This window comes from Nelumbo nucifera, chromosome 6, assembly GCF_055504915.1.
Source record: "Nelumbo nucifera cultivar China Antique chromosome 6, China Antique-T2T, whole genome shotgun sequence".
Taxonomy (NCBI): domain Eukaryota; kingdom Viridiplantae; phylum Streptophyta; class Magnoliopsida; order Proteales; family Nelumbonaceae; genus Nelumbo; species Nelumbo nucifera.
This window is the reverse complement of record NC_142654.1, coordinates 34,087,071-34,111,849: the sequence shown is the minus strand read 5'-3', so window position 1 is coordinate 34,111,849 and position 24,779 is coordinate 34,087,071. Positions and strand designations below refer to the sequence as shown.

The 24,779-nt window shown below is 36.9% G+C and overlaps 1 protein-coding gene across 4 annotated transcripts; it reads right to left on the bottom strand.

The window, feature by feature from the left end:
- Nucleotides 1–12,033: 12,033 nt before the first annotated feature.
- LOC104606441 (putative ABC transporter C family member 15) lies at nucleotides 12,034–24,175 on the bottom strand. 4 transcript variants are annotated; one of them, XM_088890866.1, is made up of 11 exons: nucleotides 23,949–24,175; nucleotides 18,632–20,982; nucleotides 18,103–18,189; nucleotides 17,375–18,013; nucleotides 15,666–15,830; nucleotides 15,210–15,504; nucleotides 14,587–14,801; nucleotides 13,609–13,914; nucleotides 12,969–13,032; nucleotides 12,644–12,883; nucleotides 12,034–12,529 (listed from the first exon to the last, which is right to left on the bottom strand). In XM_088890866.1, exons 1-11 carry the CDS (start codon nucleotides 23,971–23,973, stop codon nucleotides 12,369–12,371), a joined length of 4,548 nt encoding a protein of 1,515 aa, XP_088746992.1. In that variant the 5' UTR covers nucleotides 23,974–24,175; the 3' UTR covers nucleotides 12,034–12,368. The 4 variants fall into 4 exon arrangements, with proteins under 4 accessions (XP_088746992.1, XP_010269958.1, XP_088746993.1 ...); XM_010271656.3 differs by having other exon boundaries at nucleotides 12,034–12,505; XM_088890867.1 differs by having other exon boundaries at nucleotides 18,632–20,979; nucleotides 23,949–24,168.
- Nucleotides 24,176–24,779: the final 604 nt, after the last annotated feature.

Below are 24,779 nucleotides of genomic sequence, written 5' to 3'. Positions count from 1 at the left end.
TGATGAAGGACTATTTAAAGAAATGACATGAACAGTTTTTTTTTTTATCCCTACAAATAAAAGAAACTTTAGGTTTTGATCTTGAAGCCACACTCAAGCATCTTTAACCTAAAAATAAATATCTGCGGGCACCTCTACCTTTGGACCAAGAAAGGCAATAATCAAATTCATGCAATCACTTTCAGCATGTTTTACATTTAAGTGTGTTTGGTTCGATGGTGTCTTGGGTTTAAAAAGAAAAGAAAAAAAATCAAACAAAACCATATGTAGGATCCCCTACTATGTCATCTTCCTAAGCCCACCCCATCACAAAATGACACAATTGAATTATTTACTATGCTACCATTACTTGTAAAGCTCATAGAACCAAAAGAATTGGGAAAAACATACTCGTTCATTTCCCTCACAGACGAACACTCATGAAAAGCATCTCTTACATGAAAAACACAGTCATTAACGCCTATGTTTCTTCCTCTAAAAATAAAGTTATTCCTCTCTTTCCGAACAAAATGGCTACCTAACATAAAAAGTTCATTCTATCAACACTAGAATTCAAACTCTAAAGAAGAGAAGACATCAAATCCTAAACAATATTATAAGTAGTATTATTACAAATCCTAAGCCCTTAAGTTGTACTAAACCATATAGATCAAGCAACTGGACGAGAGAAAAACAAATGACAACCATCTTCCTGACCAACATTACAAAAACACACTTAGAATCTAACATAAAACCTGTAGCATTCATACCCAAGAAAAAAGAGACAAAATTCCCAAGAGCCCTCCAAAGAAATTGGATAGGAAGCTTCCAAACCTTATACCATAGGTGGCACTCAGATTGGATCTCAGAGTCTTATTGAAGTTAAGGGAGATGATCCAATGTTGAAGTCAAAGAGACAAAACTTCAAATGTGTGATTGGAATTCAAAGAGGTTAAAATTGCTTATGGAACAAAAAAGGCACATTGTGTCCAATGCTACAAGTCATATATGGGTTGGTATTTAAAAAACATGCATACTAAGAAAATTGGCTCTTAAAGCTAAGAAACAACGTAAACAACAACAATAAATGACCTTGAATTTCCAATCGGTAGATTCCAATGTTAATGCAATAATTGTAGGCCATCCTCTCTTAGATCCTACTATTGCTGCAAAGTATGATCATTCTAAAATGAGAGAAGCAATTGTTCATTGGGTTCTTATGCATGAGCATCCATTTACTGTAATGGAAGATGAGGCTTTATTTTCATGATGAAGATGTGTAATCATGCTTTTGAAAAGATTTATCGGAAGACAATATAGAATAAATGTGTAGTTATGTATAAGGTTCAAAACAAGAGGTTGAAAAATCTTTTAAAGGGTATTTCGAATATAAAATAATCATAGACCTTTGGAAGTCACAAAACCAAAGGATTGAATAATGAGGTGCGTTATAAATTGAATCTTATATTTGGTTTAGTTATATTTTGAGAATTGAATTAAATGTGAAGTTTATTTACATGAATGGAACTAACTCATCATTGCATTTTATACAAAATAACACATGCCTTAAGGAAAGAAAATGGAACTAACTCAGCATTGCACTTTATACAAAATAGTTCTTCCCATAATATGTTTGTTATCTGATCTTGATATCTAATAGTAGTGGATATTTTCAAACATATGACACGGGTTTTCAGTCCTATGTCCACCCTTAATCTCTTATAAAGGAAAAACAAATAGACTATATTTTGAATTTTGATTCTTGGGTTTTGAATGTCATAGTGAATCCATGTCATCTTGAAACTAGGTGTCTATTTGGTGTCTATTAATTTGTTGGTTGTATTTGTCAGTATTCTAAAGCTTTGCCTTGCCTTGTATCTAGATCACACTCTTCTTAATTCAGCCAAGGTACATTAAAATTGATGGTTTGAGTTATTTCTCAAATCCAATAGAGGTTGCCTAAGGAGAAAAATTTGAATCTATTTATTTTGGCATTCACTTTGGTTTATGAGCTGCATCTTTATACAATGGGCAACAAGCTATATGCAATAGAGATGGAAAAAGTGCTTGATTCAATTGGAGTTTTGTTTGTTGGGCAAGTTATTTCATGGGGTGATGATCATGATCCTTTTAATGGTGATGAGAGGCAGCCTAAGAGTAAAGATTTAGATGGGGTTATGGGTATGGAATCAGCTATGGTAATCATAGATGATTTTGTAAGGGTCTAGCCTCATAACAAGCTGAACTTGATAGTTGTCCAGAGGTATAGAAAAGTTATTCTACACATATCTCTTCTTATTGTTTTATTATTGTAAATCTATGTATTTGGATTCTAGTGCACAAAAATATTACTTAACATCAATAAATTATTGTATGAATACCTATTATTTGCCTTTGAAATAGGTGATTGAAAGAATACCTCATAACTTCTTAGGGCTGTCAGTAGGTTGGGTCTACCTGACAGACCTGAATTGTATATAGCAGTTCTGGTTTTGTGATTCATTTTGATTGCTCAGTTTTGGTTTTAGTTTTTGTGTCTCGATTAATATTGATTTGGGACCGGTTTTGGCTATCTTGAACCAATTGTATATGCTATATGTTTTAGAGTTATATATATAGGTACATGTCTAAAATTGTAATTTTACTTTAAAACCTAAAACCCTCAGGCTCAAACCCTTTATCCTTTGGCAATTCTACCTTCTACTCGTCAGTACTCAGTCTTCACTTTCTCTTTCTCTGAGAAAGTTTCTCAGGAAGATAGGAATCACCATCCAGCATCACCGATTCTCAGACCTCACTTGGTCACTCCTTAGTTCCTATTCCTCTTACCCTTTGGCTGTTCTAGCTTCTACTCATCAGTACTAGGGGTGAGCAAAAAACAACCGAAAAATTGAACTGATCGAAACCGAACCAAAAAATCTGTTAGTCGAACCGGTCAGTTCGGTTTCGGTTTGGTATTCTTAAAAAACTGATAGTTTTGGTTCGGTTTCGATTAACCATTTAAAAAAACTGGCGGTTAACCAAACCGATTGATATATACAGTAATATATATTTATATAAATAATATAATATTATATATTATATTTTTTAGTTTTTTTGAAAATCAGTAGTCTTAGCATGCATCATTGCGAATTGTGCTATTCCGCTTTTCAAAAAAAAGGGTGCCTATTGATTTATTCGGTTAAATGCTATTCCACTTTCCAAAAAAAAGTCAATAAGTCTATTCTTAAATCTTAAGTTAAGAATGCTACCGACACAATAAATAATATAATATTGTGTTGTTTGCTTTTCGAGGTAGGGAGTGCAGGACAGAGGACGCAATGACACATACAAAATAGGCCAATAGGGGTGCTCACGGCTTTTCGACCGCCAATCTCCTCTCTTTTGTCTCAGTTTTCTTTTTGTCTCTATTACTCTTTCAGTTCTCTTAGTCTCTAACTTTTCTTCTTCTTCTATTCAGGATTTTAACTCTTCTTATTCCTCATTCCAGACGGCCACGCAGCCCGCACCAACCACCAGCACGACAACACCAAACGGCAATTCCGATTGCCACCTCGCCAGCAAGCAAGCACCAATGGTCCAGTGCCATCTCTTCTCTCTCTCTCACCTCTCCTCTCTACGTCTCTGCTAGGTGCCAGTCATGCCACCTCTCAAGCTCTCACTTTAGGCAACGCTCGACAACAACCACTAGCACCAACCAATCTGGCACCAACAACCACCAACAGTTTCAGATTTTTTTTTTTTGTAAGTGCATAAAAAAACTGAAAAACTGAACCGTGGTTAACCGGTTGCAACAGTTCAGTTTCGGTTTGGATATTTAAAAAACCGATCAAATCAATTCGGTTTAAAAAAATACACCACGATTCGGTTAACCGAACCGTGAGCACCCCTAATCAGTACTCAATCATCACTTTCTCTTTCTTTGAGAAAGTTTCTCATGAAGACGGGAATCACTATATGGTGTCACCATTCTCAAAACTCACTTGGTCACTCTTTAGTTTTTGTTCCACTTATTCTCTATTCGCACTTCGCTACTTTAGACCGGCACGCCGACACTTGAACTTCACCTTGGGCCTTCGGTTGTTCCTCAAATCTTGAAGATTGAACGAAAACGAGAGAGCAAGCAGCATTGATCTCAGCTCGTCACTTTCTCTATTCAAAAAAAGGTGAAGTTTTGGCCCTTGGCTTCTGATTTTTGTTTCATTTTCTCTCATATATATATATATATATATATTTTAAAACTTTTGGTAAAGAATAGATGGATGTATTTCTTATGTTTTTTTTTTCTTGCTTCTGTGCACTTTCAAAATTAACACAAATATAGAGTATCTTATGAAAAAAATATAGGTCTTACCATCTTAAGTATGGGTTTTTATTTAATCGGGTTAGACCCGATTACCCATCAATTTGGTACTGGTTGTGAAATAATAGAACCAATCGGGTTTGGTTTGGTTCCAATACTATCGGTTTTAGCAGTCGATTCAGAATGGTTCTACCCTGTCCTGAACTAGACCCAGACCATTCACAACCCTACTTCTCACACTAGAACTTGAATGATGCAGATGTTAGAAACATCCTTCCTGTAGATCAACAAAAGATATTGTCTGGTTGTCCTATAGTATTCAGCATGGTGTTTCTAGTTGGTGAAGCCAGCTCCCATCTCCTCCCACTTGGGCAAACAACCGAACAGTTTGGTGTTGCACCATTTAGATAGATGAAACAGGTCACTCAAGTGGTTGCCATTTCTCCTGGAGTTGACTAGGTATTATTCTTGTTGCGAAATATAGAGGGAGAAAAGAAGAAGATTTTCTTTATTGACAATGAAAACATATTGAGCATACACCTTAAATAAGAAAATATAGGAAAGACAAACCCCTAGAATTTCTCTCAAAAAGGGATTGACTAAATCTTTCCCTTAATCCTAGGATCTGCTTTCCTAAATTTATTCAAATATAATCTTTCCTAAATTTATTCAAATCTCTTAATCAATCAAATCATATTTTTCTTAATTTTTTGCAAATCCTGCCTTTCTTAATTTGCCGACACTCCCCCTCAAGTTGGTGCAAAGATATCTATCATGCCCAACTTGCTAACTTGAAGTTCAAATGGCTGTCTCAACAAGCCCTTAGTTAAAATATCTGCAACTTGTTGTGTGGTTGGTACAAATGGAGTGTAGATTATTCCTTCTTCAAGCTTCTCCTTTATAAAGTGTCTATCAATCTCAACATGTTTAGTCCTGTCACATAGAACCAGATTATGAGCAATGCTGATAGTTGTCTTGTTATCACAATACAGTTTCATAGGAAAGCTCACTGGTATCTTGAGATCTTCTAGCACCCTCTTTAGCCAAAGAACCTCACACACTCCTTGAGCCATATCTGAATTCAGCCTCAGCACTACTTCTAGCAACTACACTTTGCTTCTTGCTTCTCCAAGTAATTAAATTGCCCCAAAGAAATGTGCAGTACCCCAAAGTTGACCTTCTATCAGTGATCGAACCTGCCCAGTCTGCATCTGTATACACTTCAGCCCCTCTCTTCTCATTTTTCTTGAAGAAGAGTCCTTTTCCTGGTGTGCCTTTTAGGTACTTAAGAATTCGATACACAGCTTCAAGATGTTCTTCGTATGGGGAGTGCATAAATTGACTCACCATGCTCACAACGAAGGCAATATCAGGACGTGTATGTGACAAGTAAATCAATCTTCCTACCAGCCTTTGGTATCTTCCTGTATCTACTGGAACCACATCTTTAACTTCTCCAAGTTTAGTATTAACTTCTATCGGAGTGTCTGAAGGTTTGCATCCACTCATTTCAGTTTCTTTCAAGAGATCTAAAATATATTTTCGTTGCGAAACCACAATGCCCTTCTTTGATCTTGCCACTTTCATTCCAAGAAAGTACCTTAGCTGGCCTAAGTCTTTAATCTTAAATTCCTTGGCTAGGCTCTGCTTTAGTCTGCACATCTCTTCAATATCATCTCCAGTCAAGATTATGTCATCAACATGGACAATCAAAACTGAAACCTTGTCTTTGGTGGATCTTTTTGTGAAAAGAGTATGATCAGATTATCCTTGACTATATCCTTGACTTTTAACGAACCTTGTGAATCTTTCAAACCAGGCTCTGGGAGATTGTTTAAGTCCATATAGAGATTTTTTTAGCTTGCATACCTTAGTTTCAAAGTTCTCAGTGAAACCAGGTGGAGGCTCCATATATACTTCTTCTTCCAAGTCTCCATTCAAAAAGGCATTCTTCACATCCAGTTGATTTAGTGGCCAATCAAGATTAGCTGCAACAGATAAGAGTACTCGAACTGTATTTAGCTTCGCCATTGGAGAAAAGGTCTCAGTGTAGTCTACTCCATATGTCTGAGTAAAGCCTTTAGCTACTAGGCGAGCCTTGTATCTCTCCAAGGATCCATATGAGTTGTACTTCAGAGTGAACACCCATTTACAACCAATAATTGTCTTTCCATCTGACATGTCCACTTTCTCCCAAGTAGCATTCTTATCCAAAACTCTCATCTCCTCAAAAACAGTTTTTTTCCACTCAAGAACATTTAGAGCCTCCTGGACACTGTTAGGAATGGATACACTAGACACTTGTGAAATAAAGACACAATATGAATGTGAAATATTTTTGTAAGATACAAAATTTGACAGGGGATGTTTTGTACAAGACCTAACACCTTTCCTAAGAGCAATGGGAAGATAAAGCTGACTGGAAGAATTAGAATTACTTGGAGGAATATTTTCAGGGATTTTTTGAGAATTATCATGAATTTCATGATCCAACCTTAGATCAGATTCTTGTTGATGCTACAGAATAGTGCCTCTTGTGCTAGATATTCCCTTGAATATGCAAGGCCTTTATACTGTTTCGCACGCATCTCTGTTGTTTTAGCTTTTTCATTTTGATATGGCATCACCAAAGGTTGTTCATTTTCAATATTTAATTCATTTGTTTCCACTAATTTTGTATTTTCTGCCTCACTTTCTTTCGATGACTGGTTGTGAGGAACATCATTATGGATAAATTCAAACATTAAATCAGAACCATATAAAAAACCATCTTCACTAGTGTTGCTCTCCCCTTGAAGATGGGAGTTGTTGTAGTACGAGGTTCCTTCGAAGAATGTGACATCCATAATCACAAACATCCTTTTCAAAACTAGATCAAAGCATTTGTACCCTCTCTGATTAGTGGGATAGCCTACAAAAATACATTTGTGCTTTTGGATCAAGTTTTAAATGTTTAGGATCATGGTTATGAACAAAGGCCACACTTCCAAAAATTTCTAAGGGAATGTTTGTCACTAGCCGAGAATTTGAAAAGCAGTCAATGAAAACCTGTATGGGTGTTTTAAAATCCAAAATTCGTGTAGGCAGAGTTAATCAAATAAGTGGTTGTTAAAATGGCTTCTCCCCAAAGATACTTAGGAACCTTAGTTTGAAAACTTAGGGCTCTAACAACTTTAAGGAGATGTTTGTTTTTCCTTTCAGCCACCCCATTTTGTTGAGGTGTATTATTACACGAACTTTGGTGTACAATTCCTTTCTCAGCAAAAAAATTCCCTAACACATTGTTAAAAAATTCCTTTCCATTATCACTTTGAAAAATTTTAATCTAAGTCTGAAATTGTGTTTGAACCATGTTATAGAAATTTTTCAATACAGTTTCAGCATCAGATTTCTCTTTTAAAAGGAAAACCCAAGTTACCCTAGTATGATCATCAATAAAAGTAATGAACCAACGTTTTCCAGAAAGAGTTGTTACACTAGAAGGGCCCCAAACATCACTGTGAATCATGGTAAATGGTTTTTATTTTTTATATGGTTGAGACTGAAAAACAACACGATGATGTTTGCTAATTCACAAGATTCACACTTGAAAAGTGAATGATTTTTATTCATGAATAAATTGGGAAATAGATGCTTTAAATATTGAAACCTTGGATGTCGTAATCGATAATGCCATAACAAAACTTCACTGTCACTAGAAACAGAGATAGAGCTAAAACAAGTCTGTCGGTCTTGCTTTCTAAAGGTAGATCCTTTATTAAAGAGGTAGAGACCACCATTCTGTTTAGCACCCCCAATCATCTTCCCCGAGGTTAAATCTTGAAATTCACAACAAGAAGACCAAAAATTAACTAGACAAATATGATCAAGGGTAAGTTTTCTGACTGATAAGAGATTGTATGATAGGTTAGGAACATGCAAAACATCTTTGAGGTTTAGAGAAGGAGAAATAGATACAATTCCTTTCCCAGCAACAGTAGCAAAGGAACCATCTGTTAACCTTTTGATTCCCTACATAGGGTATATATGAAGAAAAGAATTGCGAAGTGCCGGTCATATGATTAGTGGCACCTGAATCTAGTATCCAAGAGCCATTAGATTTTGTACAAGCAATGGTTGCAGTGAAGAAACTACCTGACTGAGCTAAAGAACAAGATGGGTTAGAATTTCTTAACGATTGAGATTGAAACATTTTATATAAGTGCTCTATTTGTTCATTTGTGAAGGAAGAGACTTTGAGGATGACTGCTACCCTGGATCCGAGTTGCTTACTTGAAGTGCGCGGACATCTCCCATTGACTTGTTGTCACTGCCTGATTTTTTCTTCCAACCCGTCGGTTTCCCGTGCAGCTTTCAACAGGTTTCCCGAGTATGCCATGGCTTTCTACAATTATCACACCAAGGCCTTTGCTTTCCTCATCGTTTATCAACGTCTAAGTCTGCACCTTGGGCCACAAGAGCGAACCCTTCATTCTCTGTTTTTGTTTCACTAACATTCTTCAACATCACTTGACGCCGTGCTTCTTCGCTACGCACTTCTGAAAAAAACCTCTCTTATAGTAGGCAAGGGCTTTCGTCCTAAGATACGTCCTCGAACCTCATCGAGTTCTTTGTTCAAACCAGCCAAGAAGACAAAAACCTGGCCTCTTTCTATCTTCTTTTTGTACCGAGCACTGTCACTGGGACTTTTCCATTCTTCTTCTTCAAATAAATCCAACTCCTGCCAACCAACCATCATCTCATTATAATAGGTTGTTACTTCACGTTCACCTTATTGTATCTTCCACATCCGGGTATTCAGTTCGAATAGTTGTGAAAGATTGCCCAAATCTGAATAGGTTTCCCTAACAGCTTCCCACACATCGCGAGCCGGTGGCAGAAACATGAATGGTTTTCCAACCACCGGATCCATAGAGTTGATCAACCAGGCGGTAACCATAGAATTTTCAGAACGCCATTGCTTGTACTTTGGATCATCAGTGGCTGGTGGTTTCACTTTGCCATTTAAGAAGCCGAGTTTCCCTTTTCTGTCAATCACCAACCGCACGGACTGAGACCACTCAAGATAATTTTTTCCATTCAATTTGTGAATGGTAATTTGAAGGGAATTCTCAGAAAGAGAAATAGTCGCAGGCTAAATACCTCCCTCTGAAGACATCACACCACTGGTAGCATCCGAAGATGCTAAACCTGAGCCAACCATGGCGGCCTTAAAATTCACGGTCGAACCCTAAGGCTCTGATACCATGTTGTGAAATATAGAGGGAGAAAAGAAGATTTTCTTTATTGACAATGAAAACATATTGAGCATACACCTTAAATAAGAAAAGATAGGAAAGACAAATCCCTAGAATTTCTTTCAATCAGGGATTGACTAAATCTTTCCCTTAATCCTAAGATCTGACTTTCCTAAATTTATTCAAATATAATCTTTCTTAAATTTATTCAAATCTCTTAATCAATCAATTCATATATTTCTTAATTTTCCGCAAATCCTATCTTTCTTAATTTGCCGACATTCTTTCTTAATTTGCCGACAATTCTTTCTTTATTTTTTTTCCTGGAAAATCAAAATTAGGGAAACTTGAGCATGCCTTGATCAAAGCCTTTGAATTTAATGTGTTGTGGTTCATTTATCAAACATTTGTTTTCTAAATTTTAGATTATATGTAGTGATTGACTGATGGATGAAAAAAATTAAGATTCGGGATCTCCATGCTATTTTAGTATGATAACCTGAATTGCTTTGTTCTAGTTCAACCTCATGTCTTTTGTTTTTTTAAATGGTATTTTGTAATTTATTTATTTATTTATTTTTTACCCTTAAAAAATAAACTATTCCCATTCATATGTCGAAAGACCTATAGTAGCATATTTGTGTACCTTATATATAATGGGGGTTCGACTATGATATGGAAAAGATATGATATCGGACAAACAATTGACCAATAAACTGGAATCATAAACGTGGTAATGAATCAAGTGTTATTTATCAAAATTCATGGGTGGGTTTTGAAACTCTTTCCATATCATATCTTTCCCGTATCATAGATTTCTCATTTTCTCATTCTTTTCTATTTTTCTCCACCATCATCTTCAAACTCTCAGCCGAAAAGAGAAATCAGAGATTTTTTTTCCAATTACTCTTTCAAAATTGATGCCAAATTAGGGATTATTTTTTTCTGTGAAGGAAAAATCAGAGAAAATGGAAGAATGAAAGTCATGTTTGGAGGGATTTTGCAAAATGTTTTTAATTGTAGACGCTTCATATTAAATTTCACATGCCTGTTCCTAAAATGAATAATAAATAAAACGGTAACCCTGTTTCATTTAATTTGTTTGGAATTCATGGGTATTGGCGGATTCTGAAGTTATTGATTCATTTGAGACAAAGGAAAGGAAAACATTTTAGGGATGGATGCTGTAGGAAAAACTGAAATTTCATATACAACATTTCTGCTTAGTTTATTGTGTTTGGATTTGGATTTTTTCCCGCTCCTGTTTGAATTATGTCATACCATATTTAGATTTATCCCGTTCAATCTGTTAGCATATAAATCACTTTATTTTGACCTTGTTAATGTAGATTGTACATATGAAGCTTCTCATCAATGTATTGACACTTGTGGTTCGGTCCGGTTTATGCTTTATAAAACAATCGTTTTCTTGGAGTTCAATCTGTTAAAGCGATGCTGCTTTATGTAAGAGTTGCTGTAGGTATATGATATACGTATTCATGCATAGGAAAAAGTTTTTTTATTGGATCAAGAAGGGAGCTTCCCTACATGACTTGCACCATTTCTGCTATGTTGAGAGTTGATAAGGAATATCTGATTATCTGAACCATCCACTAATTAGGGGACATGCTGGAGTGGCTACCTGTTCAATCCTCCAGTCTATGCCGACCCTATACTCCATAGTGGGCTTAGTTGTTCACAACAGTGTTGGTCAGAGTCAGACCAGAAACAAAACCCTTTTAGAACACCCGGTTCAACCATTTGAGTAGTTAAAATAAAAATGAAAAAAAAAAAAGAAAATTTGAAAAAGGAAAAATTCCGGAATGTTTTTAAACCTGTTTTATATCAAATTAAGTTTTAAAACATGGGATATGAGAGGCATTTATACTTGTATTTGTGCTAAGCTTAACCAAGCCAGCATTTTTGGAAACTATGCAACCTAATCACTGTTTTGGCTTCCAATTCCTGGTTCGGATGGTTGGACCTTCCGGTCCATGTTTGACAACATTGGTTCACAAGGAGGGAACATTGCATGATCGGTACATACCCCTAAAATAATAGGGAAAGTTCAAAGTGGATATGATACAAACCATGATTCAAGGATTGGAATGTTGGAAGATGAAAAAGAAACATGCCCATAAACAAATTGTGGCAGGGATGATGATATTGAGTTGAACAAGTGGTAAAACTAGGAAGTGTAAAAGATTTCAAATAAGTGTACTAAAGGGAACCTGGGGTAGGACCGTAGGAACAATTGTGCACAAGATAATAGATTGTTACGGTTTGTTCATGTGAAACAAAGACCACAGGTGCATAAACTAGAAGTGATTTGGTCCAACATGAAGGTTCTGACAAGACCGAGGCTAGATCAAGGAGCACTCAGGTTCAAGTAGTGATGATCTTTGCTCATTTTGTTTTTCTTTTTTTAATTATATTTATAAACTAATTTCATAAGATTTTATGGTGTCCTTGTTTTATGCAGATAAAAGAACATTAATCAATGCAGCAGTTAGATGAGTGAAGGACTATCTTTACAATATAACAGCAATTAGCAATGAAAAAGAGCCTATCTAAATACAGAATGGCAGAGCTTGATTTGTGCAGCCAACCTATTAGTAAGTGCTGAATGAGAAACAGAAACAAAAGGACCTTAGCATTCAATTTTTGGTATTGAAAAACATAATACACATGAATGTACTGCATTGCAAGGCAGTCGGTTCTGTTTTGTATTCAGACTAAAATCTTGTTTGTTCTTCATTTTATCTGGATGCCTGAGAATTCCAGTTTGGTGTCTCAACATTTGATCTCTCTATTGGAATGTTCTCAAAAGTTCCATGGTTCCAAGTATGTCATGGCATTGTATTTTGTACATTCGCTAAGCTGTTGAAACTTTGTGATCTCAAAGAATACTCTTTTATAAGCTTTGAGAAAAATGAATCCTCTCTTTCAAGTAGCTTTGCTGGGGTGTCATACTCCACAACCCTTCCTGTTAACACAATAATAATTTCATCTGTAGCAATAAAACTGTTAAGGACACAATTCTATCTAGTTCTTTCTTATTTCCCCTTTTCTTTATTTTTCTCTGTTTCTTTATACTAAAATTTAAACATAACTTATAGCTTACCTTCACTGAGGACCAGAACAAGATCACTATCTATAACTGTGTGAATTCTGTGAGCTATGGTAACAATTGTGCAGTCTTTAAATTCCTGACTTATGATCTTCTGTATCACACCGTCAGTTGCAGAATCAACAGAGGCTGTGGCTTCATCTAGAACAAGAATGCTGCTTTTCTTTAATAAGGCTCTTCCAAGACAGAATAGCTGTCTCTGACCTACGCTCCAGTTTTCTCCATTCTCAACCACTGTAAGAGCCACATATATCAGGATTTCAAACTTCTCAAGTTAGAAAACTTGACTATGAAGTAGAATTCATATGATCAATCTTACCTGTTGAATCCAATTTATCTTCCTTTCTACGCACTAAATCACCAAGTTGACATTTATCCAGAGCCTGAAAAATGTCAGAATTGCTTCAAATATTTCATTTTTAAATGAAAAAAGTGGATGCTTGCATTTCACAATTCATTCGGGGTAGGTTGTGATTATCTATGACTGGAGAACAATAGTGATATCTGGATGGGAGGAATGCATGTGCCTTGTGTACATTTGCACACATCCAAGGGGAATAGGATTGAGTATTAGGTAAGCTCTGCTCTCCATGGAGATTTCTTTTGCTGAAGTTTGATCCGGTCAGATGATCCAGGGAAACCAATCAGGTTATTACATTCATCTTGATGGCCAACCAATACATAGAAGCTCAGGAAAAGAGTTTACAGATTAGAAGAATATGGTCATCTAATTGGGTCAATTTGGACCTAACTGACAACCAGTGAGTTCCAACACTTGGATGTTGCAACATGTACAGGAAGAGGCATGCAAAATTTCTTGCATCGTCCATCCTAGTTTTATCACTCCTTCAAGATAAATTAAAATGTGTCCTGTAAGGGAATTGACATGGATCCTGCACCCTGTTTTATCTAAAATAAATTGCTCAATTAATGCCTTATTATCAGACAGAAGTATCCACCTCCCATATTTCATTGTCAGAATATTGCTCTAATGGGTCGAGGTTTCCTCTGACTGTTCCTTCAAACATTGTTGGGTCCTGTGGAATGATGCTAAGCCTGGATCTCAAGTCATGAAGTCCTATATTGCAAATGTCCACACCATCAATTTCAATAGTTCCTTCTTTGGGTTCCACAATTCGGAATATGGCTTGAATGAGAGTAGATTTCCCACTGCCTGTTCGTCCCACAACACCAACCTTCTTCTTTCCCGGAAATGTGCAGGTAATATTTTTTAACACAGACGGAAGGTGCTCAGCATATCTGATCTGTAACATTGAGAAATATACTTATAACTATATAAGTAAATAAATTATTAATTCTCTAAAGATGAAAACTTATTTTATGAGTAAGTTAGTACTTGGTCATTAGTATTGCTGGAAACTTGAATGGTTTCTTAGAAATGAACATATACAATAATTGACATTGGGAAATTATCCTAGTTCCATCCTGAATCCCAAGTGGGATTCATCATACTGTGACTGACCACCTTTGTCTAGACATTACATACAGAAACTGTCAGCCTGGGTATGCATATTTGAACTTTTTATTTTCTGGACTAGGTATTCTACATAGGCTAACCAGATAAAAGAGCATTATTGCCCTTCAGAAATAACTTTAGTGGTGAATGGGGGATTAGTGGTTAATGACATATAGTAAAATGATGATTGCAGAAATCATCAATGACTAACATATATCTAGCATTTACCTGATTTACTTTTTCCTTGGTTGACTATACAAGAGGTAAGAAATATAGAAGTCACTAAATAAAATATCATGAACACTAGTCAGCTACAATTTCTTCCACAAGTCAGACATTCAAAACAAATACCTATTTTACATCTTTCCTCATTTTTAATACATATGTCCTATATTATGCTTTCCAGAATGATGAATCAATTATTATCATTCATACTAAAATATTACATTATAAGCTTTACCTGCAAGTTTTTGAAGCAAATTGCTCCAGTTTCTGGCCAGTTGTTTGGTGGCCTACATTCTTCAATTACCAAGGAGGCTTCACTGGTAATTTTTGAATATTGCAGAATTCTCTCTACTGAAATCATTTTATTTTCTGCATTGCACATGTTCCATATAACAGAGGCTTGCAGCACGTTCAGATTCAACCCATATGTCACTGCCAACCCTGCAATACCTGTTAAGATATCCAATTGGGAATAAGCTCTATTTGGTACTTTTGATATGAAAATCAGGAAATGTCTATATTTGTTTTGAGAATGAAAAATCAGATGCGCACTTTGGCTAGACCATAAGGTCATAAAAGACTGATATAAATGGAAAACATGCAGGGTAGTAGGACCCTCCATTTGACAAATCCTACATGGGAAATATCCTGTGGTAATATTTGTATAAAACAATGGTTATGATCATGCAATCATTTTGACTTTTTATGTAGGATATTTCATTAATGGGACAATATTGAGTGGTTGGTCCAAATGACCTACATGTTTGTGGTGTCTACTAGCTTGCGATTTATAGGACCTTATTCCTGGTCTACCTATTTAAGAATTGCCTTAGAACAATGTATGTTCATGATTCTTACTTGGGTTAATAATTCCTTCGGGGAGGCTCACGAGCAAAACCAATGAGAATGCAAAAACAAAATTGGATAGTATATTCAATCTGAAGGAAAGCCATTCCATTGCTGATACATTATGAAACCATGGCCTTGAGTGGTTGTCAATAAGGCTGAGATTTGCCTCAATAAAGCGGTCTTCTTGGTCAAAAGCACGGATTGTTGCAGCTCCTGCAAGTGATTCTGCAAAGTGGTGGAGAATTGGAGCTCTTTGAATCCCATCTAAGCGGGCTAGTTCTCTCGCAGTTGGTGTATAGTATCGCTGCAGTGATCATCTCAACTATTAGATTCAGATTGTAGATGTGCTGACAGCCACAAACTTCAATGTATAAATGCCCTTACCCCAAACACAACAGAGCATGAAATACTTTCTATGACTATCATTCAAGTGAATAATCATTGCAGTTGAAAGAAGCATTTTACCTGGTACCATATGCAGATTGCAGTCACTGGAATAAAGAGGGCAAATACTTGCCATGCCACCTGTGACATGACTGCAATAGTTCCTAGAATTTGTATTATTGAGAAAGCACACCATCCTAATCTTCCTGCCATTTCCAGGTCTAGCACACTTTGGTCTGTAGATGCCTGCAGTCAAGATATTTGTCAGTTAGTACTAAGGGCTTCCAGTTCCTCATGCACGTATGTGGTTCACAATTAAATGTATAAAATAAGTGACCATCAGATGTGCATAATAAGATCCTTGACAGTATCAAACTATCAATTCAAAAGTCCTGAGCTGCATTGATTGAAGTAAAACTGAGATGCCTTGAGAGAGAGAGAGAGAGAGAGAAAGAGGGCCTGCTAATAGCAGTGATTTAAAAGGCACGTCTAGGCGCTCAGGCGAGGCGCATTTTAGGGTAGGCACCTCGCCTAGGTCCTAGGCACAGCCCACTCAAAAGGCGCACGCTTGGTGTGCCTTGCGCCTTAGCCCCGGCGTGCGCCTTTTGAAAATTTGCCGCTTTTTCCCTTTTTTTGAGTCTGGCCGCTGGGCTGGGGGCTCCGCACCCGGACCCCCGTGCCACTCCCCTCGAGGACAGCCCAAACAAGTCCATGTTAGGGTCTTAAATTCTTAGATTTCACACAAAAAATAATAATTTTATAGTTTAATTGCTTTTAAGAAGATATTTTATTAAGATGAATGAATGGACAACATTACCAAATAGGGGGTTCTTGAAGTTTTGGTTATAAAATTATTATTTTTTGTGTGAAATCTAAGAATTTAAGACCCTAACATGGACTTGTTTGGGCTTGCCTCGAGGGGCGTGGCACAAAGGCGGCTCGTAGAATTAGGAATGTAATATATCACATTAGCTACTTGATGCAATTGAGAAAAAAAAAGAGATTGTGGGTTTTATATGCTTGAAAATGTTTTATATGTTTGATTTCATTTTTAAATTCTCATATGAATATGCTTTACATATTATATTTATGTATTTTAATTTTAGATAATAGGTTTTTTAAAACATTTATTTTAAACTTAAGTTAATATTTTTATTAATATTATGTTTTATAATTTTTTGCATTTTTTTCGAATTTTTTGCTTTTTTTTTTAATTGTTCGTCTTGCCTAAAAAAGGCACGCGCCTCACCTTGCGCCTTGCGCCTTGCGCCTGCCTTTTTTGTGCCTTGCGCTTTTAAAACACTGGCTGATAGCCAAATATTACACAGGTTTTTCTAAGTTCCAATGGAAGCATCAGATGCAGAAAATGCGTATATGTATCCATGCATGTATGAATTTGTGTACTGTCTGCATGTATATGTATACTAATGGTTTCCTTTTGTCCTTCTGGTCTTCCTGTTTTGCTTGTATAAACATACTGCTTGATTTGTGGATCTTTGATATAGACATTGATTGATTGGGAGTAGTTAGATTTTTACAATATATTTATTCATTTCCTATATATTAGCAAATCAATTCTGCAAGTAATATCTGAAGTTGTAAGTATAATGTATAATATAACCTTGTCACTTTTTTCCCTATAAAATTTTCTTAGTACCTAATATTTTCCATATAAAAGCACACTGTTTTACTTTTGTGTAAAAAAGATTACAAGACAACCTGCATTAGATACCAAGCTGCGTGTTTTTGGACATCAGGAAAACCTACTTAAGTGATTATATGATACTGACCCGGTTTAAGATCCTTCCGGTTGGTGTTGAATCAAAGAATGACATTGGAGCCCGAAGTACGGCATGGAGCATGTTCTTGAAAAAATTTTCTGATGTTAGAAGGCCAGCAGTTGCTACTAACAAGGCTCGGACCAAAACACAAAGTGAACTTCCAACAGATAGAAGTATATAAACCAGGAACAAAATACTCATCTCTACAACTGGTTTAGTCCCAGCTGTTGGAGGAGAAGCCCATGCCATCCAGTAGTTACTGGCTATCTGCAGTACTTGGAAGGTTGACTGTGCCAATAGTATGATTGGTATCAGGGCCCCACCCCAAACAGCAGTAATGTATGACCAGTAAACTTCTTTCCCAATGCTTCCTTTCTCTCTCTCTTCATCTTGCAGCAATCTTCCTCCTTTATCTGTTATCTCTGGAGAGAGGTTATGGTCAGATTCCTGCCTAGCAATCCCTGCACTTGTGGTGTGTAGGTCTGCCTCGCATTCACTGTCAGATTGCAATGTTCTGCTTGAATTTTCAACAGTGAGGACTGATTCTAAAGCTTGGCTATGTGCACCAACTAACAATTCAAATCCTGTATTCTGTTTTAGAAGTTCTTCAAACCTTCCAGCCTGTGTAATTCTTCCATTTTGCATCACCTGTTGAAGATTCTTTTCAGTTTTGATCTCATACTGTTTGTACAGAGATTGTCAAAAATGGTTGGAAAATTATGCTACATTTTGTATACCAGGATGAGATCTGCTGCTGGAAGAAACTCGACTTGATGGGTGACATAAAGTATTGTCTTATCTTTGAGGATCCCCATCAGGCAGTCCTGCACAGAATAGGCAAAAGAAAGCTTCCAAATCCATCTTACAATTCTGAACCATGAAGAGAATTGATGGCATACTTCAACAATCGTTTAAAATTTAGATGTCATTTGGGAATAACCTGATTAGCTCTAAAGTTTAGTGGAAATGGTTATGATCCAGTTGAATTGAATCTATCTTGCCCATATTAACCATATATCAGGCATGGGTCATGAATGTGGGTTTTATATGTCGGACTTGTATGGGCCTGGAATAGATGCTACTGTTTGCATTTCCATTAACATATCATGTTGGATTAACATAATTATTTTGGATTTTGAATGATTCATATTTAATAGAATCACTGCTGACTGGAGTTTGATCCAATTCTGTTAATTTTTTTATCAACTGAAACCTAGTTGTGATACCTTAAAAGCTTGATTCTAAGACGGTCTAACTAAGACAAACCTGAAAGAGTTTGGTGCCAGTATGAGCATCCACAGCACTGAAAGGATCGTCGAGAAGATATATATCGGCATCCTGGTAGACTGCCCGTGCAATTTGTATTCTTTGCTTTTGTCCTCCACTCATATTAATACCTCTTTCTCCAATCTCTGTAAGGTCACCACAGGAGAAAAGCTCAAAATCCTTCATCAAAGCACATGCTTCAATCGTTCTGTTATACATGGCACTTTCATATGGATTCCCAAAAAGAATATTCTCTCTTACGTTTCCTGTTAATATCCATGGGGATTGAGGGACGTAAGCCTTAGTTCCACTGATCTTCACTGTCCCTGACAGCTTTGGTATTTCTCCAAGTATGCATGAGAGCAAACTAGACTTCCCAGATCCTACAGTCCCACAAATAGCTACTTTCATCCCTCTCTTCACTTTCAGATTTATTCCTTCAAGCGTTGGGCTTTTTGACTCTGGATTCCAACTGAACTTTCCAGTTTTGATTTCTATCTCAAGCCCTGATTCATCTTTTGGAGAAAACACTACCGCATCTGTTTGGATCTCATCTTCCTGGAGGTATGATGCAACTCGATCAACTGAAACTTTGGCTTGTGCAATCACTGACAATAAGTCTGGTAGGTTGAATATAGGGTCCTGTAATATTCGGAAGGTTGCCAATGCAGATAACACTCTCCCTGCTGTGAGTGGAATTCCCAGTAGAATACATGCTCCAAAGGTTGTAACTGAGATGAAAGTGGGGGATCCCCAGAAGATAAAAGCTGTGATTGCTGACAACCTAAGTGACTTCCATAGCCAGTTATACTCGATCTTCCTCAAGCTTTCTAGCTTGTGGAGGTACCGAGTGTCCCAGGCTTGAAGTTTCAAAGTTTTCATATTTCTGAGAACCTCTGACGTGGCTTTCATGCGGTCATCCTTGGAGTCCATTATCTTGGATTGGAACCTTTTCTGGATCCTTGTAATGGGTATGTTGCATGACATCACTATTGCCGTTGCAGCTAGAGCAGCTAGGGATCCAGTACCCAGGTTCATATTTAAAATGTACATTGCAAGGGAAATTTGTATTGGTAACATCCAAATTGTGTTTACATACCAGATGAAGTCAGTTATGCGTTGTATATCCACACTTATATAGTTAATAATCTCTCCACTGGTATGGCTTTGGCGGGATTGGCTTGACAGGTGCAGGCCCTTCTTATATATTTGAGATATCAGTGCAGTTCTCAGGCGAAGACCTAGTTGGCGGGCCCCGAAGATCCACTGTCTCTGGGAAACTGTCTCAACCATTTTGGCACCTAGAAATGCCAATGCTAGAAGGTACCCGTGCCATGGGCTGTGTTGTCCCTTCTCACTTAGAAACTTCACAAAGTCATCAATCAAGTATGGGCCAACATATGATGCTCCAGCACAGATCACTGCAAACATTGCATTGATTGCTGCTTTCTTCCTGATGAAGAGAAAGATTGCTTTGTAGATGGATGGGTTTGTGGTGCTATCCCTTTGCTTAACACAATTTAGACTGTCATCAAAAGAATGTGAGAGGAATCCAGCAGAGTCTTTGGTATCAACATCGGGGATTTCATCTTTTTCGAGGGGTTTCTTGATTCCTACTGCAAACAGTGGGTTTAGCCAAGAGAATGTAATTAGTTGGAAAAGAGTAGCTCTGCCATATGGAGATTTCCTATTTTCTTCTGCATGCTTTTCAGTTTTTCCATCCAGAAGTGGGTCTGTGATGTCATTTTCAAAGAGGTGGATTCCTGTGGTCCCTTTGATTGAAATACCAAAAAGATAGGTGGAGGCAAAGAGACCAACCAAGTCACCATAGTCTCCTATTGTAGGTGACCCTTGATCTGTAAGGATGTAATAAGTATCAAGGGCAATGCAGATAATGGATTGCAAGAAGCTGTACACCCACCAGGCTCGTAGAATGAATGGAAGCTTTAAGGATCTTGCCCTCCATATATTGAACAGTGCAGATAATGTAATCAACCATGATATTATTTGCATGGTTTCTGCCAACAGAGCTGTCATTGTAAATTTGCAATGGATCCCATTCCCTTTCAACAACATTATAAGTATGAGCAAATGACTTCCGAATAGCAAAGTGGAGCAACATATATTGGCCTTGTAAGAGAGGCCAAATCTTATTCCAGAGGAGTATGTTTTTGCCCCTTTCTCTGTGGTTTTTGATCTCCGCGTGCATGATTCCCTCAATATTTTCTGTAGAAGGTAGATTAATAAACTTCCAAGGAACCCAAGTTGAAGAACTATGCTGACATCCTCCCAGAAACAAGGTGAGCTTAACTGTAGCCATGCTCTATAATATTGAAGAAGTTGATAATCTTCTGCACATTGAGTGATGAAGTTAGTCAATGGATAACAAAAGAACGAAAAGTGATTTAATTTCATGTGCCTTTGTTGTCATTGGAAGTTATTATTTTCCATGGTTTATCTGTTTGTCATCCTATCCTAGGTCTTTGAAGATAAACCTCTTCATCTTTTTCATGTCCACAACTGGATTATTAGCTTGCCTAAATAGCTAATATCAATTGAAGTTATTGATTAGGCTCTTGTTGTTTCCTCTGGTAGAACTGTATTTTGCACCAAGTGCCATGTTCTGTAGATTCATACGAATTGACTTGATTTTGATGATAGGGTTTTTGTAATAAGAATACTAGGCCGAGCCAAGTTGGCAATGTTTTACAATGAACTAATAAGCTTTTCCTGTTACACATCTGATACCTCAGCTTGGATCTTGTAACTCCATTTAAAATCTATCTGACAAAAGGATCTATCTGGAAACAGATGACGAAACCTGATAGTTTTATCTTTTTTACTTGTTTAGAACCTTAATCTGCATATTGTTCTTGTTAAAAAGAGTAATAATCAGTCAGAGTCCTTGCAACAATGCCTTGATCTACATATTGTCGCTTAAGTTAGAATTTTGCATTACCGTCCCTATAAGCATAGATTATGCTGTTAAATACTAATTGTGCATATTCATGTTATTGATGAGGTTAAAATTGTGGAAGGATTTGGAAGCGTCTTGGACAAAAACTTGGAAGCACATTTGTGGTACTCTTGTCAGTGGCCTGTATTGGATACTGAGTATTTATATCTGTAGAATCTTTCTTAAGTAATTAAAAAAGAAAGATATTTCCATATGGATTTACCATTTACTTTACAAACTTATCTCTTTCAAGGTTAATTCTTTCCTGCCCATCTAGAACCCAGTCCTTAGAAGCTTAATAAGAATTGAAGTTTTGAGGAATTTACCTATTTTAAAACCCTAAATCTCGGGTCCCATTTTGTGGGAAAGAAACCCTAAATCTCTAGGAGCTCTCCTTTCCTCCCTTTCTCTCAGTCTTCAACCTCCTCTGCCGGAAACCCAGAACCAGTGAACTATGGTGGCCTGGTCCCTCGTTGGAGGGTACATAGACAGCCCTTTGGTGTCCTGAAAATCCCTTCTTTCCCCTTTATCCTCCCCTGCTTTCTTGCTTCAGATCAAAGCCATTTCCTAGATCTTCAGAGATCTGACCATCACCGCCTTACCACACTTCGTGGGCTTACACAATGAAACCATCCCACCATTACATAGAAGGAGCATCAAAAGGGTTTTGTTTAGTGACTTCCCACATTCTACCATTACTTTTCAATGTTCAGTGTCTTTCTATATAAAAGCAAGTTGTAGTTCAAGTCAATAATATAAAAGCAGTTCTGCTCTACAATTCTGAGCACTAAGAAGCAATAGGAGTTTGAAATGTTCAATCACTGATACATATTCCATGAAGAAGCTTAACCATGTTCAATCACTATTTCTTCATCTTCATATGGCAGATTTATTCAGAAACCACTCATGGACTAATTGTAGTTTTACGTCTGTTTTTCTGTTACAGTTTGTTCTTGTAGGTAAATGTGTTGAAAATGTCTACAATACCCATTGGAATATAAGAGGTGGGACAATTCTACGTACTGCCATGATACCCATGCACAGAGACAATTCTACGTAGAGTCCATCATTACATGAACCAACCTAGGATGGTCAGATCCTGTTTGATTTGCATCCCACTCCTTTTGGGTCAATAATGTAGAATGTGGCTATATGGATGGTAAATATCAAAAAATTTGTCATTTTGTAGCTAAGGCTCAGTTTGGAAAGAGTACAAATACAAATATGTACAGTACAAATACATACAAAATACAGGGTTTTGCACCCTGCATATTTGTATTTGTACTCCTTCCAAACTGAGACAATTTTATCTGCATTCCACTCCTTAGTCCTTAAACGTTGAACTGCGTTAAACCATCGTGTTTCTGATCAATTATATGGCAGTTCCTGATTAATACCTTAAATTTCCTCTTTGCTCTTTGCTTCTTTTTTTTTTTTTGATATAATCTTTGCTCTTTGGTTTAAATTGCCATCAAGAGATGATAGAACCTATGAAACTCTGTATGGAAACAATAGTTTGCATATATAGATGCAGTGCAGCTACTAAATTGGTTTTATAGGGCAAGAGAATCACGGAGGTGACAGATATAAGCCTGAAACAGAAGTACATAGCATTTATTCAACTATAGAAATAATATTGATTGAGAGACACATCTATCAGAACTACAAAAGACATCTTAATGCTAGCTCATATTTTTGTCAGCATTTAAAAAACAATCTCATATTTGTTTTCTATCCCCCATCCCAACCATGGATGCCATGGAGACCAGAGGCTTGGACCAAGACTATATGCAAAGCAACAATCTTGGTACTACACAGGTTTGTGAATTGTACTGAAAGTAATCACCCTGCAGCTTGCATATGGTAAAAGAAGCAAAGACATCTTTCTATTAATCTCATTTGTAATCTTTTCATTTGCTTTATGTGTTTCAAACATCATAGCTACAACTTCAAAAAACCAATCAACTTTATTGTAACAAACTAAACAAGTACAAGCAAGTTAAATTCAATGAAGCCAGAACAGATGGCTTGAGAAAAACCAAAAAGATAAAAAAAAGGGGTGCAGTTATACTGTATTTTGATTTCTCATAACAGAGTCACTTTTAAACGGGCAATTCTAACCATTTACATCTATATTTACACTTTTAAACTACATCAACTTCTGCAGGAAACCTACAAGTGAAAGAACTTACTTGACATCCACTATAAGCACCAATCAATTACTAAAAGAACCAAGAATGCAAAACATGAAAGGTATGCATTAGTTTTCAGTTTTAAGCAGCTTTGAGCTCCTAGGACGTATATTATCGTTTTCATAACCATTATTATCAGATAGTCATTCTAAGACCAGCCAGAGCTTACTTGGAGCACTATTTGAGTCGAGCATCTCTGCATAGAATACGCCCCACGACTCCACCTTATTCGAAACACCCCCCTACTTCGACCAGCAAGAAGGAAAAACCTTTCCTGTGAAGCCTAAGAAAAATATTCTGCCAAAAGAGTGAGAGCTCGTGGAGTTTTCGGTATGGAGAGAAGACTAAAAAGTGGGAGGAGAGAGAGAGAGAGAGAGAGGAGCCCAACCCAAGCACAAGAATATTTGAATATAAACAGAGTTTGTATGTTAGTGGCATCTGTCGTGTAGGAAGTTGGGTTTGAGAAGGATGTCACGTGGTGCTTTTGTGAGGGCGGTCTTTTGGCTGGTTGTTTCAACTCACGTTGGCGTTTTGTAGTGTTATGTTTTTGAGGGTGCATGTGAAGCAGGTAGTGCCAAGTGATGGGGGGGTCTAATAAAGTTGAAAAGGTTTAGCAGAGGGAGAGAGACCTAATTCCTGGTTACTATAACTTAACCCTACAAACGTGCGTTGTATTGGAAAAAGTGTAACGCAGTGGTTTGGAAGCTTTTGGTTTCAGAATTTTTGGGATCTCTCGCCTTAGAAATTGAAATAGATTATGCCGCTGAGATAAAACATCGGAGAGTAAGTTATAAGTATTAGTCTTACACCTATCAGAATTAGCCATCTGGGTTTAATCTCGTTTATCAGCCCTGGACCATGTTTATCTCTCTTCAGAATCAAAAAGGTTGAGTATTTTGTAAGACGGAGATGCTACCCACACAAGTTATGCCTCGATACTCATAAATAACCATCATGTATTAGAAATATTCCCCATGAATGACAAAAGAGATATTCTCAA